This window comes from Amphiura filiformis, chromosome 20 (genome assembly GCF_039555335.1).
Source record: "Amphiura filiformis chromosome 20, Afil_fr2py, whole genome shotgun sequence".
Taxonomy (NCBI): domain Eukaryota; kingdom Metazoa; phylum Echinodermata; class Ophiuroidea; order Amphilepidida; family Amphiuridae; genus Amphiura; species Amphiura filiformis.
Genome location: NC_092647.1, coordinates 6708237 through 6736097, shown reverse-complemented (window position 1 = coordinate 6736097; position 27861 = coordinate 6708237). Strand labels below are relative to the sequence as shown.

At 36.7% G+C, this 27861-nt stretch overlaps 3 protein-coding genes across 3 annotated transcripts in view; 2 read left to right on the top strand and 1 right to left on the bottom strand.

Annotated features, from left to right (window-relative positions):
* The window catches only part of LOC140142563 (protein timeless homolog), a 37009-nt gene extending 33132 nt beyond the window's left edge, over nucleotides 1–3877 (top strand). The window contains exons 26-29 of the mRNA XM_072164557.1: nucleotides 677–817; nucleotides 1727–1795; nucleotides 2875–2993; nucleotides 3731–3877. Of these exons, the coding sequence (XP_072020658.1) occupies nucleotides 677–817; nucleotides 1727–1795; nucleotides 2875–2993; nucleotides 3731–3877 (476 nt within the window). The remainder of the gene's footprint in view (nucleotides 1–676; nucleotides 818–1726; nucleotides 1796–2874; nucleotides 2994–3730) is intronic.
* Nucleotides 3878–3961: 84 nt separating this feature from the next.
* Nucleotides 3962–7285, top strand: LOC140142564 (uncharacterized). The gene is made up of 3 exons (XM_072164558.1): nucleotides 3962–4179; nucleotides 4704–4840; nucleotides 6643–7285. Exons 1-3 carry the CDS (start codon nucleotides 3962–3964, stop codon nucleotides 7059–7061), a joined length of 774 nt encoding a protein of 257 aa, XP_072020659.1. The 3' UTR covers nucleotides 7062–7285.
* Nucleotides 7286–15489: 8204 nt separating this feature from the next.
* LOC140141962 (T-complex protein 1 subunit epsilon-like) overlaps nucleotides 15490–27861 on the bottom strand; it is a 36850-nt gene continuing 24478 nt past the window's right edge. The window contains exons 8-11 of the mRNA XM_072163853.1: nucleotides 26117–26302; nucleotides 19648–19785; nucleotides 18029–18209; nucleotides 15490–17371 (exon numbers count right to left, since the gene is read on the bottom strand). Coding sequence (XP_072019954.1) covers nucleotides 17244–17371; nucleotides 18029–18209; nucleotides 19648–19785; nucleotides 26117–26302 — 633 coding nt within the window. The 3' untranslated portion in view covers nucleotides 15490–17243. The remainder of the gene's footprint in view (nucleotides 17372–18028; nucleotides 18210–19647; nucleotides 19786–26116; nucleotides 26303–27861) is intronic.

Here is a 27861-nt window from a genome sequence, read left to right as displayed (position 1 = left end):
CAGATGGGTAGTGGAAAGTGGTTTAGCCTATCACATGTGTGCTTATAATTGAATACCTGAGTGGAAAAAGGGCCCAACTCCAATTTTTTACAAAAATGAGTTAGACCCAGCATTTTATTGCCAGCAGACTGTTCTTTCTTGTGTGTGAAAGATGAGCCAAAATCCACACTCTAAATAGTCTTCCACGTACACTTAATCATGGTTTTCATGGAAGAAAGGCCCAACTCCATGGATTTGGGCCCTTCTTCCACAAATATTGGGATAAAGAGGAATTTAGTTCTATCCATGAAATCTGCTTTTCACTAAAATAAACTTTCTTGCTAACATATTACATGCTTCTACTTGTGCAATTAATGGATAATTACCAAATTTCTGTAGCTATTTATAACACATCTGCTTACGGAACTGGCACTTGCAGTATATTAGTGGAAGAAGGGCCCAACTCCAGATCGTATAAAGAGCTGTACCGTTGCCATGAAACATCATTATAAAATTTCGAATGTATTTAATATTGTATGTTCATGTGTTAAAGGTCCCCTGAAGATGAAAACATTCTGCCTATAAAACTTTTCCAAATATTAAGTTTTTTCTTAATATCTCAAAAACAGTTTTCATGGAGTTGGGCCCTTCTTCCACTCAGGTATTCAATTGTATAACATCGATATAATTCTTATAGATGACAGTGACGACAGTAGGGGCAACGCCAACTCCGAACCTGAAGCAGAAGAAAGTGAGAGCTCTGATCAGGATGGAGAGGAAGGGGGAGACGATATGGACATGTCTCTTATTTCTGTGGTTGCTAAGCTCACAAAGAAAGGTAGGAATGGGCTATTCAAGATGAAATCCATACACCCCTTATCTCCCACACAGGGGTGTAGATTTCAAATGGAGTCACCCATACAGATATACCCATTTGAAATTCACACTCCTTGTGTGGAAGTTCGTGTTTTCCACAGGGGGTGTATAAATTTCAACTGGAATAGCCCAATTCAGATGAATCTTGCATTTCTTTGTAAACATTTTTTCGTAAAGGGAATAAGCAATGTTTTGACCATTTCTATGTAAAACATACCTCCAACTGAAGATAGGTAAAGATTCATTCCTGTATTATCAGGATTCAATCAGTTGGCATTACGTCAATTGCGGTGGATTGATTCATCACATTGTTGATTTTGCCGGGATTCGGCTGTTTCATCTCTGTACCCTCTGACATGAAGGGAACACTTATTCATGTCAGAGGGTTAAAACCGTTGCACCCAATGGGGGAAAGAAAAGGCAAATTGGTATTTTTTATGTGGAGAAACTTGGTTGGAACTGAGAAGCTAATGCTGTGGAGGGGATGGTCACATCTCCCACACATTGAGTTGGTTTACTTTCCTAGTATAAACTGGTACCCATTTATGTGCCATGAAAGGCAAATCTTTGATTATGGCATTACCTGGGTTTGTAACAGCAAACCAGCTGTGAATAGTGCATTAGGAAACATGATGTGCGCCCAAAGGTCAGCTAGCCAAATACAATTGTATCGCTTTACGCCACAATCGACTCTTGACAAAAAAAAAAAAAAAAAAAAAAAACATTTTTATTGGGAAGACATTGGCAAACTCTTTGTCATAAAAACTTTGTTTGTTTTTTGTATGTTTTTAATAAACATTCTCAATTACACATATTTAAACCAAACTTTAAACCAAATTTTATAAACTTGCATATGAACTTTTTCTGACAGGTTTTGGTGAACAAATCAAGTGGATTCAAGGCGGTCTTCGTAGCACTGCTAATGACAGGGAAGCCGACGGTGAGTATCAAATGCTGCCTTTAATTATTGGATTATTTAATTTTTTGGACAAACCCTGGATAACACTAAATTCACCATGGGGAGAGTGGAAGTCTGAATTTAATCTACAGATGTTGCCAATTAAAGAGTTTTTTCCAGGTCAATATCCCAGTAAATTTTCTACACCAGCAATCGAACCTGTGACCTTGTGCACGCGAGAATTTTAACCTCTGAGAACTTTTTAACCTTTGTTTGTGGTCATTAATAATAATAATAATAATAATAGCGACAAGGCACATATCCACGCAATTAAGAGCGCTCAAGGCACTAAAACAAAAAACAAAAACTGAACAATAGACAAAAAAACTGGAAGTTTATAAAATAAGAAACAGAATTACAGAATGTCTCTGACATAAGATGAGTTTTTAACAACTTTTTAAACACAGTTATATTGTTAGCAGTTCTAATATAAAAAGGCAGTTCATTCCATAGACGTGGAGCTGCGATTGCACATGATCTATCACCCCATGTGCGGTTGGATTTTCTTTCTTGAAGAAGTTGCATATTTTCATTTACACTTAACAAAACTTGTAGTGGGCTTATTCCAGTTGAAATCCATACACCCTCAATGGAAGACATGACCTTGGAGTCGCCAATTTAGGTAACCCAATTTGAAATTCGGACTACTTGTGTGGAAGATTAAGGTCGTGTCTTCCATGGGGGTGGATTGTTTTCAACTGTAATAGCCCAATTTCATTTTCACCAAACTGCTATCAGATTCTGTCCAGTTCAGCACCAAGGAAAGCGTAAAAGACCATGAACAAAGTTTAACTTTATGAAGCAAGTAGTGATTTGTAGAACATAGTTCAAACACATTGACAAAGAGAACAGAAAAAAACTCTGCAGCTGCAGTATCCTAATCAGCCTAATTTAAGAATAACCATCACAGCCAGGATGAACTTTAGTTTTTAAACGTATAATCTGCAAATAAATGAGGAAGAATAGAAAATGGAAAAAAAGTATGGCTGTTCTCGACAATCAAGTGAATGGTTCAATTTCAATTATTGATGATGTAGAATCTGTTGAATTTTTTTTTTCAGGTGATGACCAAGCCATCCCTCTTGTGCCACTGACAGAGGAGAATGAGAATGCCATGAGTAACAAACTTTTCAAGAAATTCCTGAAGAAGGTTGGACTTGCACCACCATCATCACATGAAGTATGTTTTAACTTACAGTAGAAATTCCAATTGAATGAACACAGCCTGACATGAAGCATGAAGATTTTTGCGTACACTGCGTGATATGCGCCAGCATGTGCGACTGTGGGTAACGCAGAAGTGAATGCAATCATGCCAACGCACTCATGATTGGTTTGTATTGTATCCTAGGTCGTGCGTTCGCATTGTAGTTTGAAAGAGGCAAAATACGATCGCGGTTGTATCAAATAGAGCTGTTGAAAGCTGCGTTCATTCAATTGGAATTCCCACTGTAGTTGAGGGTGAGCACCAATGTGGTAATTAAAAAATATTTAAAAAAGAAAAGGGTGATGAAATTCTAAGTGTTTCTTGAAGAAGATCGACAGAAACATTACAGGTTTCGGATTGATCATGATAAATAAAGGTATTCAAAAACTGATAAGTGACAATTCGCTGCCGTAGTGCACGTTTGAATATGACGTCAACTGGATCACGCTTTCCTCAGGAGAAAATTCAATCTTTGATCAATTCTCTCCAGGAAGTGAAACGTAATGTTCTTATAATCTGAAGATTGAGGGTGCTGATAAATTTGGAATGGTTTTCCATGACCATGCTAATAATAAAAAAAAAAAAGAAATTCACAGAAAATTGTGAGAAATATGGCTTATCATTCCAGGTAATAAACTATTATATTCCAGGCCCGCTGGTATGTTAACCATTAAAACTGCTAATGCTAACATTGCAAATTGTACTCACAGGAGATGTTCTGGCGCATTCCCGGTACCCTTGACCCACAAGAATTACGATCTGCCGCAGACTCTATCGAACAAACCAAAGAACAAAAACTTGAAGTGGCTGCTGAGAGAGAGAAGAAGAAGATGGAGAATCCAAGGTATCTAAGTTGAAAGAAATGTCTGCTAAAGCGGAAGAAGGACAAAGATGAGGGTGCGGATAAGACAAAGGGACGGAAAAAGAGGAGACCGGCAAGGATGCAGAAGGAGGAGGCGCTAAAACGCATTCAAGAAGGAGAGGCTTCATCTGGAGATGACTTCAGAGTCCCAGATGATGACAGTGAAGATGAGACACAGATGCATGATGGTGGAGCTGCCTCGGGTGAAGATGCTGATGGTGGGTCATCACAGAAAGCTCAGAGGTCACAGGGGCGTCGAATCAAGAGAGCGCTGCAGAGTTCATCCAGTAGTGAAGAGTAAGTTGAGTACTAGATACTATTGAATATGCACAACATCACATAAATGTAAGTAGTCACTAACTAGAGATTTTGAAGGATTTTCCCAATGCATGCGATAAAGATGATTGGTTATACAATAGTTCATATTCCTTAGGAGATGCATTTCTCCAAATGGTATTCCAAATGTAGCATCCGCTGTTGCTATACACATTGTACCTGCCCCCCCCCCTCCTTTGCACAGGTAAAATAATGGCCACCTAATTGATGCAAATGTAGCAAGCATACAGTTTTGCATGATTTGAACATTTTTGTACCTTTTTGTAGTTTTGTGATTGTATTTTCCTTTTAGTGAGGAGCACCAGTCAACCAGATGGGGATGGACAAACAGCAATTTAAAAAACATTGATGCAAAAATCTTGACTTGGCGGCAGATTAAAACACAGAAATTTCACACACCTACATATTGGACATTTTGTTTCATACAACAATAAATTTCAGTCTGATGTTTCATAATGCCTTGTTGCATCTTTTGTTTCTTGTAGTGATGAATTTTCAATGAGAACGCTGGTAAAAAAGACCAGAGAAAAAGCCAAGAAGCAGCCACAGAAACGTAGTCGCCTCATGTCTAGCGACGAGGATAGTGATGATGCAGAGACTATGGACATCAGTAAACAACCGGGTAAGTCCTGACAGTTTTCAGTTTTGTCTCTTGGCAATCTATACCAATTCTTGCAAGCAAATGTAGCAATAATCAGGAGATTCTGACAGAGTTGATCTGCTTACACAGTAAGAATTTCATTTGACTGAACACAACATGACGAATGCTCGCATACACTGCGTGACATGGAAATGAATCCATCTCACTCCTAATTGGCTGGTATTTCCACTACTGTTCATCCTGCTATGTTCATTCAAATGAAATTTTACTGTAACATTACAATTTTACGAGAATTAAATCACTGGTCTTACTGGTAACTTTTTTTAAATTTGTGGCCTTTTTTGTATTATAAATGTATATACTGTATTGTTTGTAATAAACCTGCCCCCTCTAAACGCCCCCTCCAAATTTTCTGTGTAAAATTGACAAAAATGCATACATTTCCATGCTAAATTTATATTGTGTGAGTAAGCTTAAAACTTGTCAGTCATATGTCAGTCTTGTCTGTGACGATTGCTAAATTGCATGGACAAAACCTATTATGACTCACAGTTCCATCCATTCCATTGCCTAATTATGGTAGAATTTCACCAGATTCTTGCTTGATGATGCACTTTCGGGTGTAATTTTGATGTATTTACCACAAAAATGATATTTTCCATGGGCGTCGCCATAATACTAAACTGGCCTCAAAAAGAAACGTATAATTTTTCACAAGGTCATATGTTAATATCCTCTCCATAAAAATGAATAAAATTGCACACAGGATTACTTCAATACTCTACTCTAAACACATGTCAGTAACCAAGCAGTTGTCCAACTGACACAACAGCAAAATGCACTGACATGGAACACCTTCCTGGATCAAAATTCACATCCCAACAGATTTCTTTTGTTGGGTTCCAATTATTTGCCTGTACATGAACAAAAATTACACACAGGATAACTTCAATACTCTACTCTAAACACATGTCAGTAACCAAGCAGTTGTCCAACTGACACAACAGTAAAATGCACTGACACGGAACAGTTTCCGGGACCACATTCACAGGCGAATAATTGGAACCCAACAACGGAAATCTGTTGGGATGTGAATTTTGGTCCAGAAAGGTGTTCCATGTCAGTGCATTTTGCTGTTGTGTCAGTTGGACAACTGCTTGGTTACTGACATGTGTTTAGAGTAGAGTATTGAAGTAATCCTGTGTGCAATTTTTGTTCATTTTATGGAGAGGATTTTAAGATATGACCTTGTGAAAAATTGGCATCCCTGATTACAAACAGTACGGTACATGTATCTGTTTGGAGAATGAGTACAGTAAAGGAGCTGTTAACTTCATTACAGGTCCATTTTACTAAAATCATGTTTCTATAATATAGGCCTATATGACCTGCTACCATGAAATCATGTTTCTATAATATAGGCCTATATGACCTGCTACCATGAAATTAGCATCAAGGCGCAAGTTGGTAGTTTCGAGTCATCCTGGCTGCTGAGTTGATGTTCTTTGCTGCGCACCTGTACAAGCCAGTAGTATGTCCTTTGTGCATGGCCCATTCACAAAGGACATTCAGACATATTATTGGCTGTTCATTTGCTTGTGAGACAAAGAACATCGACTCAGTAGTCAGGATGTCTCAAAACTACCAACTTGTGACTTAACACTAATTTTGTGGTCACATATTTTTTCTAATGTTTTTCACAGTATGCATTATGAAAAGCTTGTGCCTGATTTTGAAACACCTGAAAGCGTCAGTAAATTTTGTATGGTACTCTTGGCCATAACAATTCATTAACAAAAGATTTATTTATATATTTACCACAGATTCACAAGCATCAGCCAAGAGTCAACCCTCACAAAATGGCAGTCTTCAAAGCTCAACCAATTCTACTTCAAAACGGTCATCTCTTCAAAGTGATTCAGACTCAGATGATGATATGCCACTAAGCATGAAGAAAACTGCATCTAAACCACACTCCGATTCTGATTCGGATAAAGAAAATAAACCAGCAAAGAAGAGTAAAAGAGCTTCCTCCCTAGACTCGGATTCCGATAATGATGATCTTCCTTCCTCCAATAAGTCATCTAAATCTAGCTCTTCCAAAAAGTCAGCATCAAGGCTTGACTCGGATTTGGACTCCGATGATGATCTTTCACTTACTGCCAAATCTTCCACCAAAGCCAGTAGGTCTTCCAAATCTAGCTCTTCCAAACTGTCAACGTCCAGGCTTGACTCGGATTAGGACTCCGATGATGATCTTCAACTTACTGCCAAATCTTCCACCAAAGCCAGTAGGTCTTCCAAATCTAGCTCTTCCAAAAAGTCAACGTCCAGGCTTGACTCAGATTCGGACTCCGATGATGATCTTCCACTTACTGCTAAATCTCCCACTAAAACTAGCACCACCAAAAACCCTACTTCAAGACTTGCTTTAGAAAGTTTAGATTCTGAGTCTGAAGATGATGCTCCTATGGACACATCAAAGGCATCAACAAAGGCAAGTTCTACTTCAAGTCTAAGACTTGTTTTAGATTCTGACTCCGATGATGATACTCCTCTAAACACTTCATCAAAGCCTAGTTCTTCTTCCAAACTAGCTTTAGATTCCGACTCTGATGATGATACTCCTTTGAATACAAAGCAGTCAACAAAACCAAGCGCAGGAGGTGATGATGATGTTCAGATGACAGTGGATAATCCGTCTCAGGACCAGAGTGAATCCGATTCAGATGACGATTTGCCTTTGAGGAAGGTAGCCAAACGTCATATTTTGCAATCGGACAGTGATGATGATTGAAGCAAACACATGTAAAAAATCTTATCCTTTAATTGATAAGAATTCTGTAATCTCATTGGTCAAACACCACTAAAAATCTGTATTACCTGCATATTCCTTACTAATATTTATGATATAAGCAGGCGGATAATATTTTCTGTATTACCTGCATAATCCTACTATGCGCAGGTAAGTGTAACATAACAAGTGATATATCCAAAGATACATCACACGTGGCATGGCAGCACAGTTTTGAAGTAAAGAAGTCCCAATGTTTAGTAAGATTATCAAACCAATTCCTTCACAAACCAAAGTTTATGAAGAAGTTGGAAGATGTTGAGTTGTGTTCACCAAAGTACAGGGAAATACAGGAAAATGTCTACAGTCTGGTGCCGTATTCCGTTCAGGCTTTGACTTCATGGAATACGGCACCAGGCTATAGACGTTTTCCTGTATTTTGTGAACAAATAGGGGGTAACTAATAATGCTATTGATACAGAATTTTGAAGCTTGTCCTGACTACGTGTTGGATGATATCTCAAGTACATCGAGGAAGTCCATCTTTCACTATATGTGGTGCTATCAAACAAAATCAAAGTCAGGTATATTAAATTTTCCATTTTCTACATGATTGTCTAAAGCGTTTGAAAGGTACATTTTGCAGAAAACCCCATTGAAATCGAACATTTAGTTCCAAAGATATAAACAGTTGAAGTGTTTCCAAAACAGTAGACAACAATTTTTTCGCTCACCTGGATCGTTTTCACTAGTTTGACTAGCGTCTTCAGCAGATGGTGATGCTGTAATGATAACTTGTCTACAATCGGGATATTCCTCACTGATGACGTGATATGATTGACAGGATGTCGTCATCAGTGAGGGATATCCCAATTGCAGACAAGATAGCATCACCATCTGCTGAAGACGCTAGTGAAAAAGTGAAAAAATAGTGTAGTGTTGAAGTTAAACTCTTCTATTATTTTATCTACCACTACGTATGAATATCCACTCATATAACAAAAAACAATTTCCTTTGTTTGTCTATATCTGGAAATTAGTATTTCCGAGTTCCGACTGATTTTGCTTGATCACATCACATATGGATTTGCATTAGAAACAAAACAGATGAGAACATTGTTTCTGGTCAAGTAATGTATTCTTTTCATTATGTGCTTTGTTCTGTTGGATATATTTTTGTAGTGCAACTGGAGTAATCATTGCTGACCTAAAAGCCAGAATAGACTTATATGATCATAAAATAAGCAATATTATTTTGAGTAAATTGAAATGCTGGCAGGCCAATTGTTAAGACTATGACATAGTCAATGAATGCATTATTATTATACGGATGTTTCTAACAAGTAAAGTATTCAATAAATAGTCATATAAAAAGGTTTATACATATTATTACACAATAAAAGTAAAGTATATGTTATGTTATCGAATGCAACATATCTTGGCAAAGTTACTTTCATGGCTTTCTTGAAATTCACTCCTGAAAACATAATTGAGTGCATAGAGAAGAGCATCTATCTGCAACAAAAAGATAATTGGGCTGTTCCAGTTGAAATCCATACACCCTGTATAGAAGACAAAACTTCCAGTCAGGGAGTGTGAATATCAAATGCGATTACCTGAATGGTGACTCCATTTGAAATCAACACTCCCTTTGTGGGAGAATAAGACCATGTCTTCCATAAGGCAGGGGTGTATGGGTTTCAACTGGAATAGCCTATTTGTCTTGATTGGCTAACTTAATTTAAAGATGATTTCAACGAATCAAAATCAGGCAGTGCCTGTTTTTAACATTTTATAAAAGGATGTTAGATATGTAGTGATTAAGAGGTTGTAAATCTGTATTAATTAAACATGATTGAAATTTCTATGCAGACCAAAGAGATGTAATGAGCTATTCCATTTGAAATCTATACACCCCCTGTGGAAGACAAGAGTTTCAATTAATGAGGTTACCTGAAAGGGTGAATCCATTCGAAATCTATACCCTCTGTGTGGGAGATCCTCCATAGGGGGTGGCTGGGCAGCCCAATATGCCATGTTTGTTATGGTGGACAAAATAGTATATGTTTGTACACTCCAGATAATTGCACAAAAGCATGTTTTTAGTGGGAGCAGATGTACAATACTGGATGATTTATGCCCAATATTTATTGGTCTCCCCACAATTCTATAATGGGGAGTTCCCAAAATCAATAAGCAAAAACCAACAACAAAAACAGAACAGGTCATCTAGTTTTTAGATACAAGTCCCACACTAAAATCCAGCTCAAATGCAACTGCAATGAGGAGTGAGGCACAATTGGACAAAAAGGCTTGTGTATCCCTTAAAATAACCCAAATATTGTGTGTTACAACTTTCAAGATCTTGTATAATCAGTTGCTATTCTAAGGCGGGCAGGCTCTCTGGTGTGGGTTACCTTAAGGTCATTAATGGTTACAATCATAGCATTGGCCTAGTTTGCCTGAAATGTTCAATGGCTCCAATAGAGGCCGTCAGCGTGACGTCATATGCCGCCATCTTGTGGGTACACGCTGCGATGGTCGTTCGATCTCCATGCGTGATGATGCGTGATAACAGCTAGCAGCTGCGCGTGGCAAGCTGCGCCCTGCGCGTAGTGTCCGACGCATGAACACACGGAGCATTTGTACCCACAAGATGGCGAAAGGCTGACGGCCTCTATAGGTTGATAATCTTGGTCCCAAACCATAAAATACAATTACAAGAGGCCAGAGTTCAATTCCTGGGATAACCAGGTGCAAATTTTGCACACAACACTTTACTTGATCTCTAATGATACTGGTACTTGGCCTTATTCAGGTCATTCAGAACAAGTGACCAAAAATGTGTTGAATACAAAAATGATGAAAGTATTATTAACAAAAGGTATATTTATACATAGATAGTCTAAGTATTGATAATTATGTTAAATCATTCCTGTTCCATGTTTTGATACATAGTTTTATTAAAGATAAATGAAACCGATTGCTTTGGTCCGAGTCGATTTGTTATACAGGCAGTATGTATAGCCAAACCAGTTGGTAATGTAATTTAACTGGAACAACTAATCCAGAGGGGTGTGTAACTTGGAACAGCCAACCAGATGGCTATGTAATTCAACTGGAACAGTACTGAAGAGTGGGTATGTTTGTCAATATGTGGCCATCCATCTCAAACCGCTCGTAAAGTCGGCAAATTGTATTTCGAGTTACAGTCCAAAATGTGCATAAAGCTTGTATTCAAAATGTACCTAATAATTGTCCTACAAGTTTCTCATTTCAGTCCAGTCAAATACCAATCTTTAATCCTATTGTTGAAGAGGATAATAAGCTTATACTTACAGTAAATAGCTTTAGTCTTTGTTTGCTTTGGCTAAATCCTGTTCAAGTGGTGGCTTAATTAACAATGAGAGGACCCCGGGGAGAGGACATTCCTGAACCTCGTTGACTTGGGGATGATTTGAAGTGACCGCCAATTATGACCATTTGATATTTAAGGGTAGACGAGGTATTGTTGGTCGAAGCAACCTAAAAATCTATTGGCATTATCTAGATCAATATATTATTGAAAATTAACACCTTGATGTTTTGCAAAAGTTCATTCTACAAGTCGTATACTTTGCAAACTTGCTTAATTTATTGTAGTTGATGAGTTATGTACGTTTTACAAAAGTGTTGTTGTTTCAGCCCTCTTTACAACGTAACTCAAGAACCGCAGCACCTATAAAAGTATATCTGATATTTTAATTCTTCTACACGCTTGCTATGAATTGAGCAATGCAGTTTTTGCCAAAGCTCACTACCATTCGTAAGATGCGGTGAACTACCAATTCACAACAGTTTAAAAATAATTAATAACCTTAATATCAGCAATATAGAAAAGAGATATTGAAGCACCAAAATAATGTACCTTTTTACTGAAGGAGCAGTTTAACAAGCCATAACTCCTCTTCTGGATATCGTTTGAAGTCAAATGATATATCATTGTAAAGCTTATGATATATATTTTCTAAACACGGAAGAAAACAAAATTGACCAGGGGCCGACTTTACGAGCGTTTCGATGTGGATGGTCACATCTATATAATAATACTGGTAGTCTGTCTGTCTGTCTGTGACTCTGTCTGTCTGTCCGCCTATTTTCTCGGAGACTAGGGGTCACACGTTCCTCAAACTTGGTGGGTGGGCGCAGCTTGACCCCACACAGAACAAGTTTGTATTGGTTAGTGGGTCAAGGTCATCCAGGGGTCAAATTAGTAAAAACTGTTTTACACGCAGGACGGGGGTCGCACGTACCTGAAATTTGGCGGGCGGGAGAGTCTTGACCCGGGACAGAACCAGTTTGTATTGGTTAGTGGGTCAAGGTCACCAGAGGTCATCTAAGGGTCAAATTAGTAAAAACTGTCATATGGGCATGCAACTTGGTGGGTAGGTGCATCTTGACCTAAGACGGAACAAGTTTGTATTGGTTAGTGGGTCAAGGTCACCCAGGGGTCATCTGAGGTCAAATTAGTAAAAACTGTTTTCCGCCTATTTTCTCGGAGACTAGGGATCGCACGTTCCTCAAACTTGGTGGGTGGGTGCATCTGGGCCTCAGACAGAACAAGTTTGTTTCGGTTGGTGGGCCAAGATCACCCGAGGTCATTTAGGGGTCATCTGAGGTCAAATTAGTAAAAACTGTCGTATGGGCATGAAACTTCGTGGGTACAATCAACTTTTAGAGTCAAATTTTTGGACGACCATTTTTGGGTCATCTGAGGTCAAATTAGTAAAAACTGTTGTATGGTCATGAAACTTGATGGGTACAGTCAACTTTTATTTAGAGTCAAATTTTTGGACGGTCATTTTGGGGTCATCCAATGTCAAATTACTAAAAACTGTCGTATGGGCATGAAACGTGGTGGGTCAACATTTAGAGCCAAATTTTGGAAGGTCATTTCAAGGTCACAAGGGGTCATCTGAGGTCAAATTAGTAAAAACTGTCCTATGGGCATCAGTCACCATCAGCCAGGTAACCGCGACAGCCGAGAACCGCCAAATACGGGTAACCGCCTAGTATGCTATATTAAAGGTGGCATGTAATTTAACTGGAACAGCCAACCCAGATGGTCATAATTTAGCTGAAACGTACACCACATTTCGCCATAATATGTGACGTGTCATGTCAAAAGGAGACACTTTTGGGCACGTTATCAATTTTAAGGTTTTTACATATCCTAAATATAGAGATATTTTGCTCCACAACGCCATTTTCCCCAATGAAATCGGACATTCCTAAGCGAAGATATTGAGTTCGTAAGTTATGGTATTATAAAATTGGAAATTGAGATATCGGCTTTCAAAAATATCATTGACAATGTTGAGAGTATGAATTACCTTGAAAAATGAATCAAAAAATACAAGATGCCAGTTATATTTTGGTCTGAAACTATCAGACAATATTTTTAACATTAATAACATCACAAATTCGCAACAAACCCAAATTGTGAAAAAATCACCCCGGGCAGATTTTTGGCTATTTCTCCAGTTACGATCCTGCCCAAAAGTGTCTCCTTTTGACATGACACGTCACATATATTCTAGAAACGCTTGCTGTTAGAATAAGAAAAATTTTAATTGTAATTATTGCACAGGTCACGGCGACCCTGTGACCTTTCCGGAAAAAGCCGAGTGGCAGGTTTTTCAAATAAATATTTTCTGTGTAAAAACTGTACCATCAGATAGGTAATGGAATATATGAATATTAACTGTACATCTATCACAACAATTTTGATAACAACTTGCGTCACAATTGATCTAGTATAGAAGGTAGAGAATTTATTTCAATCTTATTTACGCCATTTTTTTTTTTGGAATTAAGTGAAAATTAATTCTGTAAAAACTGTATTTTTTTAATGTAATTTTCACATTAGACCCGACAAAAGATTACCGTTTTGTTGTTATGATAATCTAATCTTTTGATTTTGTAAATAAAATTAGGGGTCTAATGTGGATTTAGGATGCAAACTGGAACAATCCAATGCCTTGTCAAAATCATTTGCTTCAAAATGGAGTTCGGATGCACTTCAGTAATACAGCTTCCGCCACTGGGAAACCACATGCACAGCAGAGCACATGGCCGATATCAAAATCGATTTTATGTATTGTGTATGTAGGCCTATTCATAGGACCCTCGTATTAATTGTCTCTATGCGCTTGAGAATTCAACAATATAAATAATGGTAGCTTTATTATAATACACATTTATGTTTTAAGCAGATAAAATTCCAAAATATGATGCAGTAATGAAGTTGCGATTTATTAATATTATATGTATAAATGTTCACGATGACACTATCAAGTTCTTCGTGGTCGAGCGGTCTAAGGCGCTGGACGTATGGTATACGTGATACTAGCCAAAGCGGTGAGCCGTGAGTTCGAACCCGCCTCTGCCAAACTTTAAAAGAATTAAAATTAAAATTTTACTTTTTAAAAATTTCATATTGGGGAAATGTGACTGGGAGAATTTATGTATGGCGTGGAGTGGTGTGGCTGAAACGGGTATGTAATCGAACTGGAATGATACCCCTCAGGGGTTTGGCTGTTCCAGTTAAATTACATCCTGCTTATTGACAAGCATACACCTGGATTGGCTGTTCTGATTAAATTACACACCCCTCTGCTTTGGCTGCTCCAATTAAATTACATACCCTCTGGTTTATACTTTGCTGGGGCAGCTGCAGCTAAAATTGCTCCGAATTCAGTTAAAAGACATACCAAAATATTCCTCGGGTCACAATGATTCGGAAAATATAGTTGACCTACCTACAAAAAATCAGTCATTAGCAGGGACAGGCGATTTGTGCGGAACTTTTTTTCTGCACAATTGGCTATTTTCTTTCCTATGGGCAGGGATACATGAGTTCCGCGGAATTTGCTATTTTTTTCCAAGCAAATCGCCTGTCCCTGGTCATTAGCTAAAAGGTATACGGGTAAAATTTAGGGTCAAACACAAGTAAACCAACTTTGATCAAAATGGTCTCAAATTGTGAGTCTTCTTATAATAATTCAGAAAAAGAATAGTTTCACTAAGTACGACATTTTGTTACCTAGGTCATGCCGAAAAATATGTCAACATCAATTGGATTCAATGAGCAGCAACTCCTTTTGATGCGTTACCATGGTAATGAAACATCGTAGATAGTGTAAAATATTTCTTTTCTGAATGATTATAACGATACAAACATTTTGAGGACATTTTAATCAAAATTTGGTAATTTTCTGTGTTTGACCCCTATCCCAACCGTTGACCTTTTCACCAATAACTCCAGACTGATTGGTCGTAAGTGGGTCAAACTATATATTTTCTGAATGCTTGTAATATGGGGAATATTTTGCAATGTTTTGACCTCTTTAAACTTTGACCCCGAATTTCTCTGAATGCTCAAGGGTGCCCACTATGCATATATTTATTATTCATCTGATGTCAATATTAAAGCAAAAAATTGCGTCATATACCCAACTTTACACTCATAAGCAGGTTCAATCAGACTATAAAGTAAACCATGCCGATGCATCGTTGTTGAATATTGATGAACAACAGTGAAATATGATTGAATTCCCAAATGTTGGTGGAGTCTGTCCGTACAGACAGCAACATACAATGAATGAAGCTTCACATTTTTCACATACCTGCCAAATACATACCTCACAAATAGGGACAAATGGGAGAAAAAAATTTGAACATTCCTGAACTTCCTATACATTACTAGACATATTTTTGCAAAAATAGGGCCATGGTAAAATCGCTCTTTTATGCTTTTTGTTTCAGTAAAAATAGGGACAATGCCTATCCATTGATTATACATCCCACACTAAAAATAAATCAATAACATCACGCATTTCTCTGAATTTTGAGTGCTTATTTTATTTATACGTGTACATTGTATTATGTAAAACATCACAAAGTCACAGCACAACACGACACTTAACTTTCAGGCTTTGCAAACTTTCAGCACATCCTGAAGATATATAGTTATATAATTTTGCACTTAATTTTTTGAATTTTTTCGATTCTGAACTACTTGTTTTTAAGTTTTCTTACATAGACCAAAAACATTTGTTTTTATTTTTGGGGTTGATGCATTGACCATCAAAATTAATGTTCTGCGAATTGTATGGGATACAAAATAAGAAAAGTAAAAAAACAAAAACATCAAAACTTTGATGGATATAATTGTGCTATGGTTATTCAAATCTTCAGTGAACATTGACAACCACATTAAATCTTCATTCACATAGTTGATTCCCACAATTTAACGATGGGGTGAGGGACATTTTTACTATACAACTGTACCTGCTTGTCATTAGGAAATGGAATGGACAGAATATATAGTAGCTGCCCACGCCAAGTTTTTATTTTCCTGTAACTGTGTAAGAGAGCTTGCTTTAGTCATGAGTTTAAAGGCAGGAGGGCATATTTTGCTTGAGAAGCCCAGGCCATTTGAAATTTTTCTTTTTATTCTGTATACTCCACATCAATTCCATGACCAGAGTTACATGGAGAATGGAAGCCTCTGCTGAAAAAGGCTTTCCTAACAAATGCTACATTTTACAGTATGAATTCTTTACACATCAAGCAATCCATAGATGCGCTATAACCCTGTTGACATTCTGAAGCAAAATATTTGTCTTTTTTTGCCAAATGTCTTGTGTAACAACTTTGAATAACCTCTTGCATGCCAACCAATGCCTTTTGCTTATAGTTACATGTATACTATACATTGTATAGTGGAACCTAGTTAACACTAAATTACCAGGGTCTTGGATTTGATTTTATTTCATGCTGGACAAATTCCATTCATTGTCAGAGGTGGTTTGTGGGTGTGAATGCATTGAAGCATAAATCTGCAATCAGTACAGCCTTGATTTGCTTAGGATTAAACAGGGCACCTGTCTCTTTGAAAGTGACACATGTGACATTGAAGTATGAACAAAAAATAACATGATTTTATGTTATAATCAAGTCATAACATGCGAGGTGTAGGCTTAGGACTTAAAAAACATTGTGTTTTCAGGACTTTTGTGATAACAGATTACTATTCTGTAATGTCCTTTTCTTTAGAAATCAAGGTTGTACCTCATCCTTCTAAGTTCTTCATCATCATAACATCTCATGTGACCTTGCAGGTTTTGATGTCATGATGCAGATGCAAGAAGTAATATTATCACCATATGGTGCTTAAAATAGACCAACATTATTGGTCATAATAGAGTTCCTATGCTGTCATCTAACAATATCCCATACTCCAGCTGTGGCTTTTCAACTTCTAAGCAGCAATTTCTGTGTTTGATTTGCTCTCAGTCACAATGGATACATAGGGGCTGTCTGTTAACATGACATAGCCATCTTTGCGATTCACACCAGTGAAAGCACATAATCTATTGCACATGGACGACCGTAACTACCAGTATACTGTATTGATGACTGAGCTATTCCAATCAAACACAAAAGTTGACCAACCTGTATGTTCTTGCAAGAACACCGACGGAATATTAATTTTTGACCGACTTGATAAATGCATTCTGGTACAAAGTACTGACACATACAGTTAAAGTCTTGTAGCAATTTACTAGAGAGAACAAAGGCGTAACATTATTGGCCAGTAAAGTTGGGTGACCTGGCGTCGTCAATTTTCAGAATCATACGCACAAGCTGTGTTGCTAGATTGATCTGCTGCTTCTTGCCGTGGAGTGTTTCTATAACATGTTGCTCCTTCATATCTGTAAATTAAAAACACCAAAACTTCATTAGTTTGCATTGTTCCCACTACTTTAAATCAACAAACATTAATTACATCAAGAACAGATCTTGTGTGTAATGTTCCATTCAGATTAACCTGTTCCAACCATGTGATTCAGTTAGAGTGAGTTGCTCCACAATGGATCTATAGAGATTACTGTAGCATAGCGTTTGGCCTCGCAAATCACCAGAAATATTTACAAGGAATTCCGATTACTATGCACAATATATAAAGTGGAAAAGCCTAGCGCAATGACATTAAATAGTCATATCAGACCTGGTAGAAGTTTAAACCAACATACTCTTTCCCCTCTACCTATTCCACTGCCCCATGCTGGTCTACAGTGAAAATGTCACCAATTTAAAAGGTGGCTGGTCCAATTAAAACACAGGTTTTCTTCATCACATTGAGGCCCATCACCCAAACATTCGCATGCCAAGTATTGAGTTAAATTGTCCTAGCAGTTCGTATTTTAGAAACTAGAATTTTAAACAAAAATGTGTATCACAGTGGTTTAGTCACAACAGAGAGGTGCTTTCCACATTCCAGATGTAGTGTAAGACACACATTATACTTCACTTTATAACTTGATATTTAATTCATTTAATTAATGACACAAAACACACACAACACTTACCATTTGTTCCCTTTCCCATGCAATCAATGCCTAGTCTAGGGTTCTTCTCCTTCAGCTGTCTAGATTTCACATCTGCCATGGTACGGATGGGATGTAATCCACTGTTCTCTGCTAGCGCCATGGGTACCGAATCAAGAGCATCAGCAAACGACCTCATGGCGTACTGTTCTATGGTGGAAATCTGGAAAAAGAGTTGGGAAATTCAGGTCAAAATTTCGTAAGAATTTCATCCTAGGTAATGGTATGAATCTCACTCAAGGATTATTTACATATCTACAGGAAATGTCACATATTCCTGCAAGGAATTCGATTTACTTCTGAAGGTCGTAATCATTTTTCACTTTAGTATACCGATACCAGATTGGCATTTAAGCAAGTGGAAACCTTCAAATGAATCCACTCTGCATAGTACTATCCCCCTGGAATTAACTGGTGTGTGTGTTGCAGAATTGGTGTGATTCTCTTGAACAAAGTTGTATATTATACAAATATTACATGCCTATGAGTGTGATAGTACAAAATATATCATGAGGTCAAATTTTGACTTTTCTATTTCACGAAGCGTAGCCGAGTGGAATAGGACAGTCAAAATTTGACCAAATGATATATTTTTACTATTACGAATATTGGCATGTAATATTTGTTTTATATCATGATATCACATGGTTTCTTTTCATGCCATGTGATAGTAAAAACTATCACACGCCTAAAGTCACTGTAATCATGATATAATTGGCTATGATTGCAAGTAACTATGTCACATGCTTCTATTGTATAAGCTACACATCTGAAAGCTTACAAAGAAATATCAACTAATCAATTATCTCATCAATACAGCTGAAGCTGTGCAAGTCATAAATGAGCTTTTTTAATTTATCCTCTCAGACAAATGCCTCGTGTTTGTGCTTCATGCTTACAGTGACATCACCCACCCTGATCATCATAACCAGTCCTGACATAAAACATGTCTGGACTGAGACAACCAGGGCAGGCAGATATCACCTATCAGGCTCGTCATCATATCGTCACTGAGGATCAAATTTACATAAGGGCTTTCTTTCAAATTTACAAGAATCTACTTTGGTGATTCTTAAACAAACAATGAATACTCTTCAATTTTGGGAATAAATCTTAATACTGGAGCCTGGAGGTTTCTTTTAAGACTTGCTATGATGCATCTGGTAACACCAAATTTCATCAGGCAACTTAACCAGCTGGGACGGTTATCTGATGTGATTGCAGGTCAGTTGCCTGACGGAGCCTGGCATTACCATAGGTAACATAGTAAGTCTAAAAAGTATGTTCGAGTATTCAATTTATTTTGTTACTTATTACTTACAACTACTGGAAGCCTCAGAACATTAAAATTCATTTGAAATATTGGTGAGGCATTTATAAATCGGTGAATATCGGATTTGATTCTGCCAAAGTGTTGAAGAAACGGAATATCAGCAAGTCTGAATTAGAATACATCAACAATTATTCACCTTAACTGCTTCTTCACTGACTGCCAGTGAGCATGCAATTTCTGCTGCTCCACCCCCATACACAACATGGTTTTCTCTCACCAGGTTACGGATAACACACAGGGCATCATGTAAACTATGCTAATCACTCACCTTATCTGCTTCTTCACTGACTGCCAGTGAGCATGCAATCTCTGCTGCTCCACCCCCATACACAACATGGTTTTCTCTCACCAGGTTACGGATAACACACAGGGCATCATGTAAACTACGTTTGGCTTCTTCTATTATCTGTAGTGAAGACAAAATGCAAGTGTTCATTATGTATGAGATTAATACAATCAGTACATCAGGAGGACAATGTACAAAAAATATGACGGAAACCAAAATGAAACAACATTTGCTTGTTCTTCCACCAACCAGACATTCTTATCTTCACACTATTTCCATGTATTCATTTCTACAAATTAAAAACACAAATCGTTCAAGGTGTTTTTGCTGATCTTGAATAAAATGTTCCATTCAGAAAAACCTATTCCAACCATATGATTCAGGTAGATTGAGTTTCTCCACAATGGATATAGATTAGATTACTGTAGCATAGCGTTTGGCCTCGTAAATTACCAGAAATACTTACAAGGAATTCCGATTACTATGCACATATATAAAGAGAAAATCTCAAGCAAATTGAAATGTGTGGGATAATTCAAAGGTGTGAAAATATCATACAGAAAAAGGTAGAGGCAAAACAAAACATTACAAAATACACATTAAGGGTACTTGCCCATCAGTTTCATTCAGGGGCGTGTTTGAAAAACGGCACAGCGCATTAGTAAAAAGAATAAAAAATACTAAATTTTCACCGGGGTTCGAACAACTGCCAAACTATGAATGCTAAAGATGCCTACTGTGCCACGGTGACTGTGGTTAACATTTGGCGATTTTCAAAGATATACATATCAACATGTTTCTAGTGTATTGAAAATCAGATTTTGGTAGGAATACGGTCATAGAAAGACATATGACTCTACTTGTCTGTTTGTTTTTCATTTAATACAAATTAATTTTGATGAATTGAACTGGTACGACTCTTGGCACTCGTGATAAACGACGATTAATTTAGTAATAATAAAATGAAAACGCTGGGTCATTCAGGACGTCATTTGTAATTTATGTCAAAACCTGGGGAAGACCACACACATCCGTGCTGCATGTATACGTGCGCAATCGATACTCAATGATCCAGACAATAGCGTTTGAATATGGTCATTTTCACGGTAAAGGGTGTAACTTTGGATTTTTAACATTTTGATCCGTAGTTTTCTAATAAAGCCACAGAATTCCATGATTTTTGGCCACATAAGTCATCTAGTTAGCAGCTACCTTGGGTAGCATAATCATCTTCGGGAGTTACTGCGTTCAGTTTTAGCAGGCTTAAATGTACCTAATATTGCCATTTTGAAAAACTGTAAAAAACAGTAACATTTTGTAAAACCCTGTGTTTTCTTCAGTTAGTTCATGGATAATTTTTCTTATCCTGAAAGTACGGTCATATGTTCAGTAAACACTGCCACATTAGATTTAATTGTGAACAGCCCTGTATTTTTGAGAACCGGACTTCGATATTTGTCGTTTCGAGGCTTCATTTTCCGTTAACAATTGTTAACAAACTTTGTGGGTATAGCTTTGGTTCATAATTCTTGGTTATTTCTTCACTTCTTCTTGATTCATAACAGTTGATATCTTAACTTGAAATGGGTAACAAAAATTAGTTGATTTGCAAGCTTTTAAAATTAGTATAAAATCTTGACTTCAAAGAGCCGATTTTCCGTTAACTTTTTTTTTTTTTTCGAAACAAACTGTTCAGCAAGCTTGGGCAAATATAAATAAAAGAGCTCATCCAATCTATTTATCAAAATGTAGCAAAGTAGATCCTCAAGTCACTTGTTTTTAAATCATGGAGATATATATCACCGTTTGAAAATGGGACCCAATACAAACTTTCCGTTAACAATTGAAGCCTCGAAACAAATGAAGCCTCCGAAACAACAGTAAACTTAATTATCATCTATGCATATCTAAATTGGTATGTTCCATATTGATATCTGCATTGTAATTGTTGCATGATATGTGCAGAATGTCATAAATTTAAAAAAAAATTGATATTATGGTTAATGCTTGAAAAAATATACTGATATCCAAGAAAGCCTGTTTCGGAGGCTTCACATGCAAATAACACCATACTTAACAAATGGGTGAAAAAATTATCATGTTATAAATCTGCAATATCTGCCGCATAGAATCATTGATTCAATACACACAAGAAAATAACAGCTTAGATGATCCCAACAGTGTTGTTTTCAAAAAAACTACTTCTGCCATGTTTAACCATTGTAAACATGAAGCCTCGAAACAAAAAAAATGACTTGCTGTGATAATTTAATTTTGTCACAACTGAAATTCAATACTTAGAAGCAAAGCATGAAAATTGGTAATTGTGATATTTTTTACCTATTTTTCATGTCAACTTGTAGTAGTTAGCCAAATATTTTACTTTTATGATCACCTGTGTTGTTAACTGAAGCCTCCGAAACACAAATCGCTTGAATTGCCAATTCTAAAAAATAACTCCAATTTCTGTGAAACTTGGCTGGGAGGTTCCTTTCATCAAGTAGTATTTGTACATGAAGTTAGACATTTAAATTATTTTAGGAACCCAATTAAAACTTAAAAAATATGTTTAAGGTTGGGAAATTTCCATTGCAAATGACCCTTGATGTTAAAAATTTTCAAAATTGCAATTACAAACATAGCAAAACATGGTATAAAATTTAACTTATATCTGTTGACTTACTTTGGAATGGGATTTCACATGTATTCCAGCTTTCATGTCATAATTTTCTGAGCTTATGTAAAATACATTTTTTCTTAGATTTTAACCAAAATGTTATGGAAATGTCAAATTTTTTATCAGAAATCAAAAGGTTTAAGCCTTGAAACACTATTTTACTGGAATTTAAGTTGCTTCTATGCATGATTACAGTAAACAGAAACATATTTAAGTGGTTTGAAATTTTGACCCTAAAAATCAAAAGTTACACCCTTTACTGTGAAAATGACCATATACCGCCCTGCTTGACACATCTTGTCACTTGCGGGAAGATATACTATAGGCCTACCCTAATAGCTTACAATAGATACCCCACCGTAAATAGCTCTCTTCATTACCTCGCTGTGCTATTTTATACGCGTAGTGTACGCACTTTTGAACCATGTTTTGTTCAAAAATGATAGGAAGGGACTGTTTTCAGCTAAAATGTTGGTTATCAGCAGATGCTTAATGATACCGGGAAGTGCTGCAGAAAGGTAAGCGTACTCTTTATTTATTCAAAATATCACATATCAATGAATTTAAATTTGAAATCCAAAAAGGAAATGTCAGGTCAAAATTCTCACCTTAGAATTATTGTGAAATAAAATCAAACCAAATTTAGGCTCCACAAACAACGTCCAATTATTCCCATTGGTGTTTACTACACCTGCATATAATAAATTATGATTTGGGGCTAATTTGAGAAGAGTTAATGCCTCAAGTTTCAAAATACACCGAGTGATGTTTTTTGATCAAAAACATCGACAATTCAAGACTCTGTAAAAACAAATCAAGAATTTTCTGGGATAATTGCAACTAAGTATAATGAAAGTTATGATCTAAGCTACCAGATGCATCATTATTTTCCTGACTATGATATTTAGTTGTGGGAAAAGATTACTTTAATGTTTTGGCGGGATTATTTCCCGCCAAAAATTTCAACCAAAAAGAGCATGTAGCCTTAAAATCTTTGTCTCTTACACATGATTTCAAATAGGGATGGCATTTATGGAAGTGACAACCACCACACATACAGTGTAGCTATGACCATGTTTATGTTGCATTTGGATTTCATTTTCAGCTACAACAAGCTAACCTTAAATGAACTTTGAACACCACCATTACACAAAGGCTGCTACAGTTTGGTCTTCATGAAACCCAAATTTAACCAAAGCCTAACATAATGATCTTTGACCTCATGTGACCTTGAACACCACCAAAACATAAAGGTTCCCAGAGTGTAGCTATGACCCAAGTTTGATAGCAATAAGATATGAAGCATTGAACTGCTTCATGAGACAAATTTTAACCAGAAGTCCTACACATTGTTGACAGACACACCCCACCCCACCCCCACACCATTCTGCCATTAGGTCTCTCATTTGGACGGGCTAACATTTTATAAAAGAAAGAAATAGCATTTCCTTTAAACAACCCTTTACTCTTCCTCTCAGACAAATGCCTCGTGTTTGTGCTTCATGCAAATAGCGACATCACCCACTCTGATCAGAACCAGCCTGACATAACACATGTCTGGACTGAGACAACCAGGGCAGGCAGATATCACCTATCAGGCTCGTCATCATATCATCACTGAGGATCTTGTATATATCTTGTGTATATTTTCAACAACTGCAACCATTATGTTGGAAACCAAAATGAAGCCAGATTTGTTTGTTCTTCCATCAACTAACATTCTTAAAGGGAGTCTCCAGTAATCATAACATTATGCCTTATAATGTAAGAAAAATAATGATCAAGCATAAATCACATGGTTTTATTCAAAACAAACTCATATTGACCATAAAAGCGAATAAAATATCCGTCTCTTAATACGCGATATTCAAAATTCCTGGGCGCCGAAAATTGTCGAGTGCAATGACGTCCCTGTTATACAATGAAGGCCGACAACAATTGAGCACAAATAACCATTATGTCCTTGCACTTAGAAAATTTGAGAGCCGACTGTTTTTATGGTCATTATTGTTTTAAATAAAACCATGTGATTCGTGCTTGATAATTATTTTTCTAACACACAAGGCATAATGTTATGATTGCCGGAGACTTCCTTTAATTTCAAAATTCAAATCTTTGCATTATTTACAAGGAGAACACGGTCAGGAAGCGTGTGAACAGGCTCCTGAATGGAAATAATTTATTCCTCTTAAACATTATGATTAATATCCGTATCAAATTATGTAGAGTTTTAATTGTTTAACAATCATTTACTTTTCCTCTCAGACAAATGCCTCGTGTTTGTGCTTCACACTTACAGTGACATCACCCACTCTGATCATCATAACCAGTCCTGACATAAAACATGTCTGGACCGAGACAACCAGGGCAGGCAGATATCACCTATCAGGCTCGTCATCATATCATCACTGAGGATCTTGTATTTACCAAGACCGTTTTCAATGGGCAAAAAAAAATCTTGAAATTCTACCACTTCACCAAGTTACTCATGATACAGAGAAGAAGTGTTTTGAAAATATCATATTTTTGTCTATTTTTCATCTGATGGTGCCACATATATCAATGGATATTTGACAATGCAAAAACACATGCAGCAAAATACGGTGAGGCTTAATCATTGCATCACAAACATTGCTGAAAAGAATCTTCATTTTTGCAGCATATAACATTTTTGTGAAATTGATACATTTACTACAAGAAAATTAGAATGCAGGGAAAACATATCAACAATCATAAATTGTCTTTTTTTTTTGCTCTATAACATTTAAGATTTCCATCAAACCTCTGACACAGGCCTCAAATACTTTTAATTACAACAGCTGTAATTTTTAAACAGAATCTATGCCATTGACAAATATTTTCCATGTGGGCTATTCTGTGGGTGCCAATCACCCTTGGCCCCAGTTAATTTTGAGCCCTGTTCTGCAGCGCCCCCCAAAACATCTGATTTCTTTCTGTACTTCATTTTATTCCCTCTGCTGAATATAATTATAATGCAACTTCCCTAACATTTTGACATGTGTATATTTTCAACAATTGCAAGTTCTGCAAATGTTGGGAACCAAAATGAAGCCATATTTGTTTGATCTTCCATCAACTAACATTCTTAATTTTAAAATTCAAATCTTTGCACTATTTACAAGGAAAACACTGTCAAGAAACGTGTGAACACACTCCTGAATAGAAATAATTTATTCTTCTCAAACATTATGTAGGAGTTTTAATTGTTTAACAATCATTTAGTTTTCCTCTCAGACAAATGCCTCGTGTTTGTGCTTCATTCTTACAGCAACATCACTCACTCTAATCATCATAACCAGTCCTGACATAAAACATGTATGGACTGAGACAACCAGGGCAGGCAGATATCACCTATCAGGCTCGTCATCATATCGTCACTGAGGATCTTGAGACTGCTTTTATTGGACAAAAGCAAAATCTCAAATTTTGACCACTTCACCAAGTTACTCATGATACGGAGAACAAATTTTCTAAAATAATCATATTTTTGTCTAATTTTCATCTGATGGCACCACATATATCAATGGATATAATTATGCAAACATAAACACATAAAATAAAACTCACAAGGCATATTTTTGCAGCACAAACTTTACCGAAAAGAATCATTATTTCTGCAGCAAAGACGTTTGCCATAAACAAAATATTTTCGGGGGGCTAATCTGTGAACTTGCCCATAGCCCCATTAATTTTGAGCCGTGTTCTGAAACCAGGCCTCCCCCCCCCAATCATCTCATCTCTTTCTGTACCTACCATTTTATTTCCTCCTCTGATGAATATTGTGACTGCCCTAGAGTTTGCACACTCTTCTATAACAAGCATACGATCCCTAGTTGTGCCAAATTCTAGCTCTCGTACGATTCCTGCCTTGCCTAGTTTGTCTGCTTTCAACTCCTGGAAGCGAGGCACAATGCGTCCACCGGTTGCTATTGCAATAAGCTATAAGGGGAGATAAAAAAAATCTGATTAACTCAAATATATCATTTACTGGATACACTTGATGCAAACAAAGAAATTTTTTTCCATCCTGTATCTACAGCTCTTCAAAACCTCCGTTTCAATGCTCCAGCAATGATTTCATAAAACACTTTGAGAGTATTATGACACTTTCTCTGCCTGAAATTCATACAATGCTGCACTGTACTGGAATGAATCACTAGCACTGCATTGCAGTGAAGCGCATTGCTGCATAGAAACAACCTCGGTGGCAACATCACAACGCTCATGTTCAGCCACAAGGTGCTGGTATTGGTAGCATTAGTTGGCAGTATTTTACACAATAATGATGGTATCATGCAACATGGAAAACAAGAACTTAAAACATAATATATAAATTACTGCAGCACAGTTAAATATTTTGGTATTGCAGTGGACTGCAAATTAATGCAACTTACTGCATGTAGTGATCGATATAACACAACTAACTACGATGCACTGAAATATGAACTGGCCTTGATTCTTCCTCTCAGACAAATGCCTCGTGTTTGTGCTTCATGCAAACAGCGACATCACCCACTCTGATCATCATAACCAGTCCTGGCATAAAACATGTCTGGACTGAGACAACCAGGGCTAGCAGATATCACCTATCAGGCTCGTCATCATATCGTCACTGAGGATATTAAAACATTAACGCTTCTTTTGGAAGCATTCCACTTCCATTGTTTGATTTGATTTGATTTGATTTTATTCGGTATCTCCATATTGCACATACAACAATACAAGGTAAATAGATATAAAATGCATTAAGATAAATAACATATAATACACAAAAAACAAGGCAAGGAGATATCACAGGATAGCCCTTTAAGCCCAAAGGCTTATTTCGAAGGGTCCTTTATACATAGAAGGGCAAAAGGCATACATACATATAAAACATACAAAGAAATATATATATACAAGTGAATATTAAAAGTAAAATAAAATCTTTAAACATGATTAAAATCATTAGAAACTAAATTTGGTTAAAAAGATGAGTTTTTACAGACTTAACTTGGTTTATTAGAAATTGATTTGATTGCACTTGGTAAGTTGGCCCAATCCTGAATGGCATTATAATAAAAAGAGCCAGAAGTGATGGTAGTGGATTTTGGAACACGAAAATTTTGAGCACTGTTTCTAGTACTGTATTGGTGCACGTTTGAAACTCTGGTAAAATTTGAACTAAGATAGTCTGGGCCAACTTCATTAAAAATATCAAAAACATGGTTCAACCTGAGTTGTTTAGCCCTATTTTGTATGTTAAGGAAATTAAGATCTTTAAAATCATCTTCTGTAATATGATACATGCAATTCTTATTTAAAATAAATCTGATAACTTTGTTTTGAGCAATTTGTAGGCTTTTACTCATCTGCTTATGTGTGCCAGCATGCCAAGAAGAAATAGAGTAATCAAACAAACAAAGTACAAGAGCAGAGCATAAAATTTTCTTGATATTTTGATCAAGAAACTTTGCCTGTCTGTAAAGAAATTTGAGTCTAGAATTTACTTTTTTTAT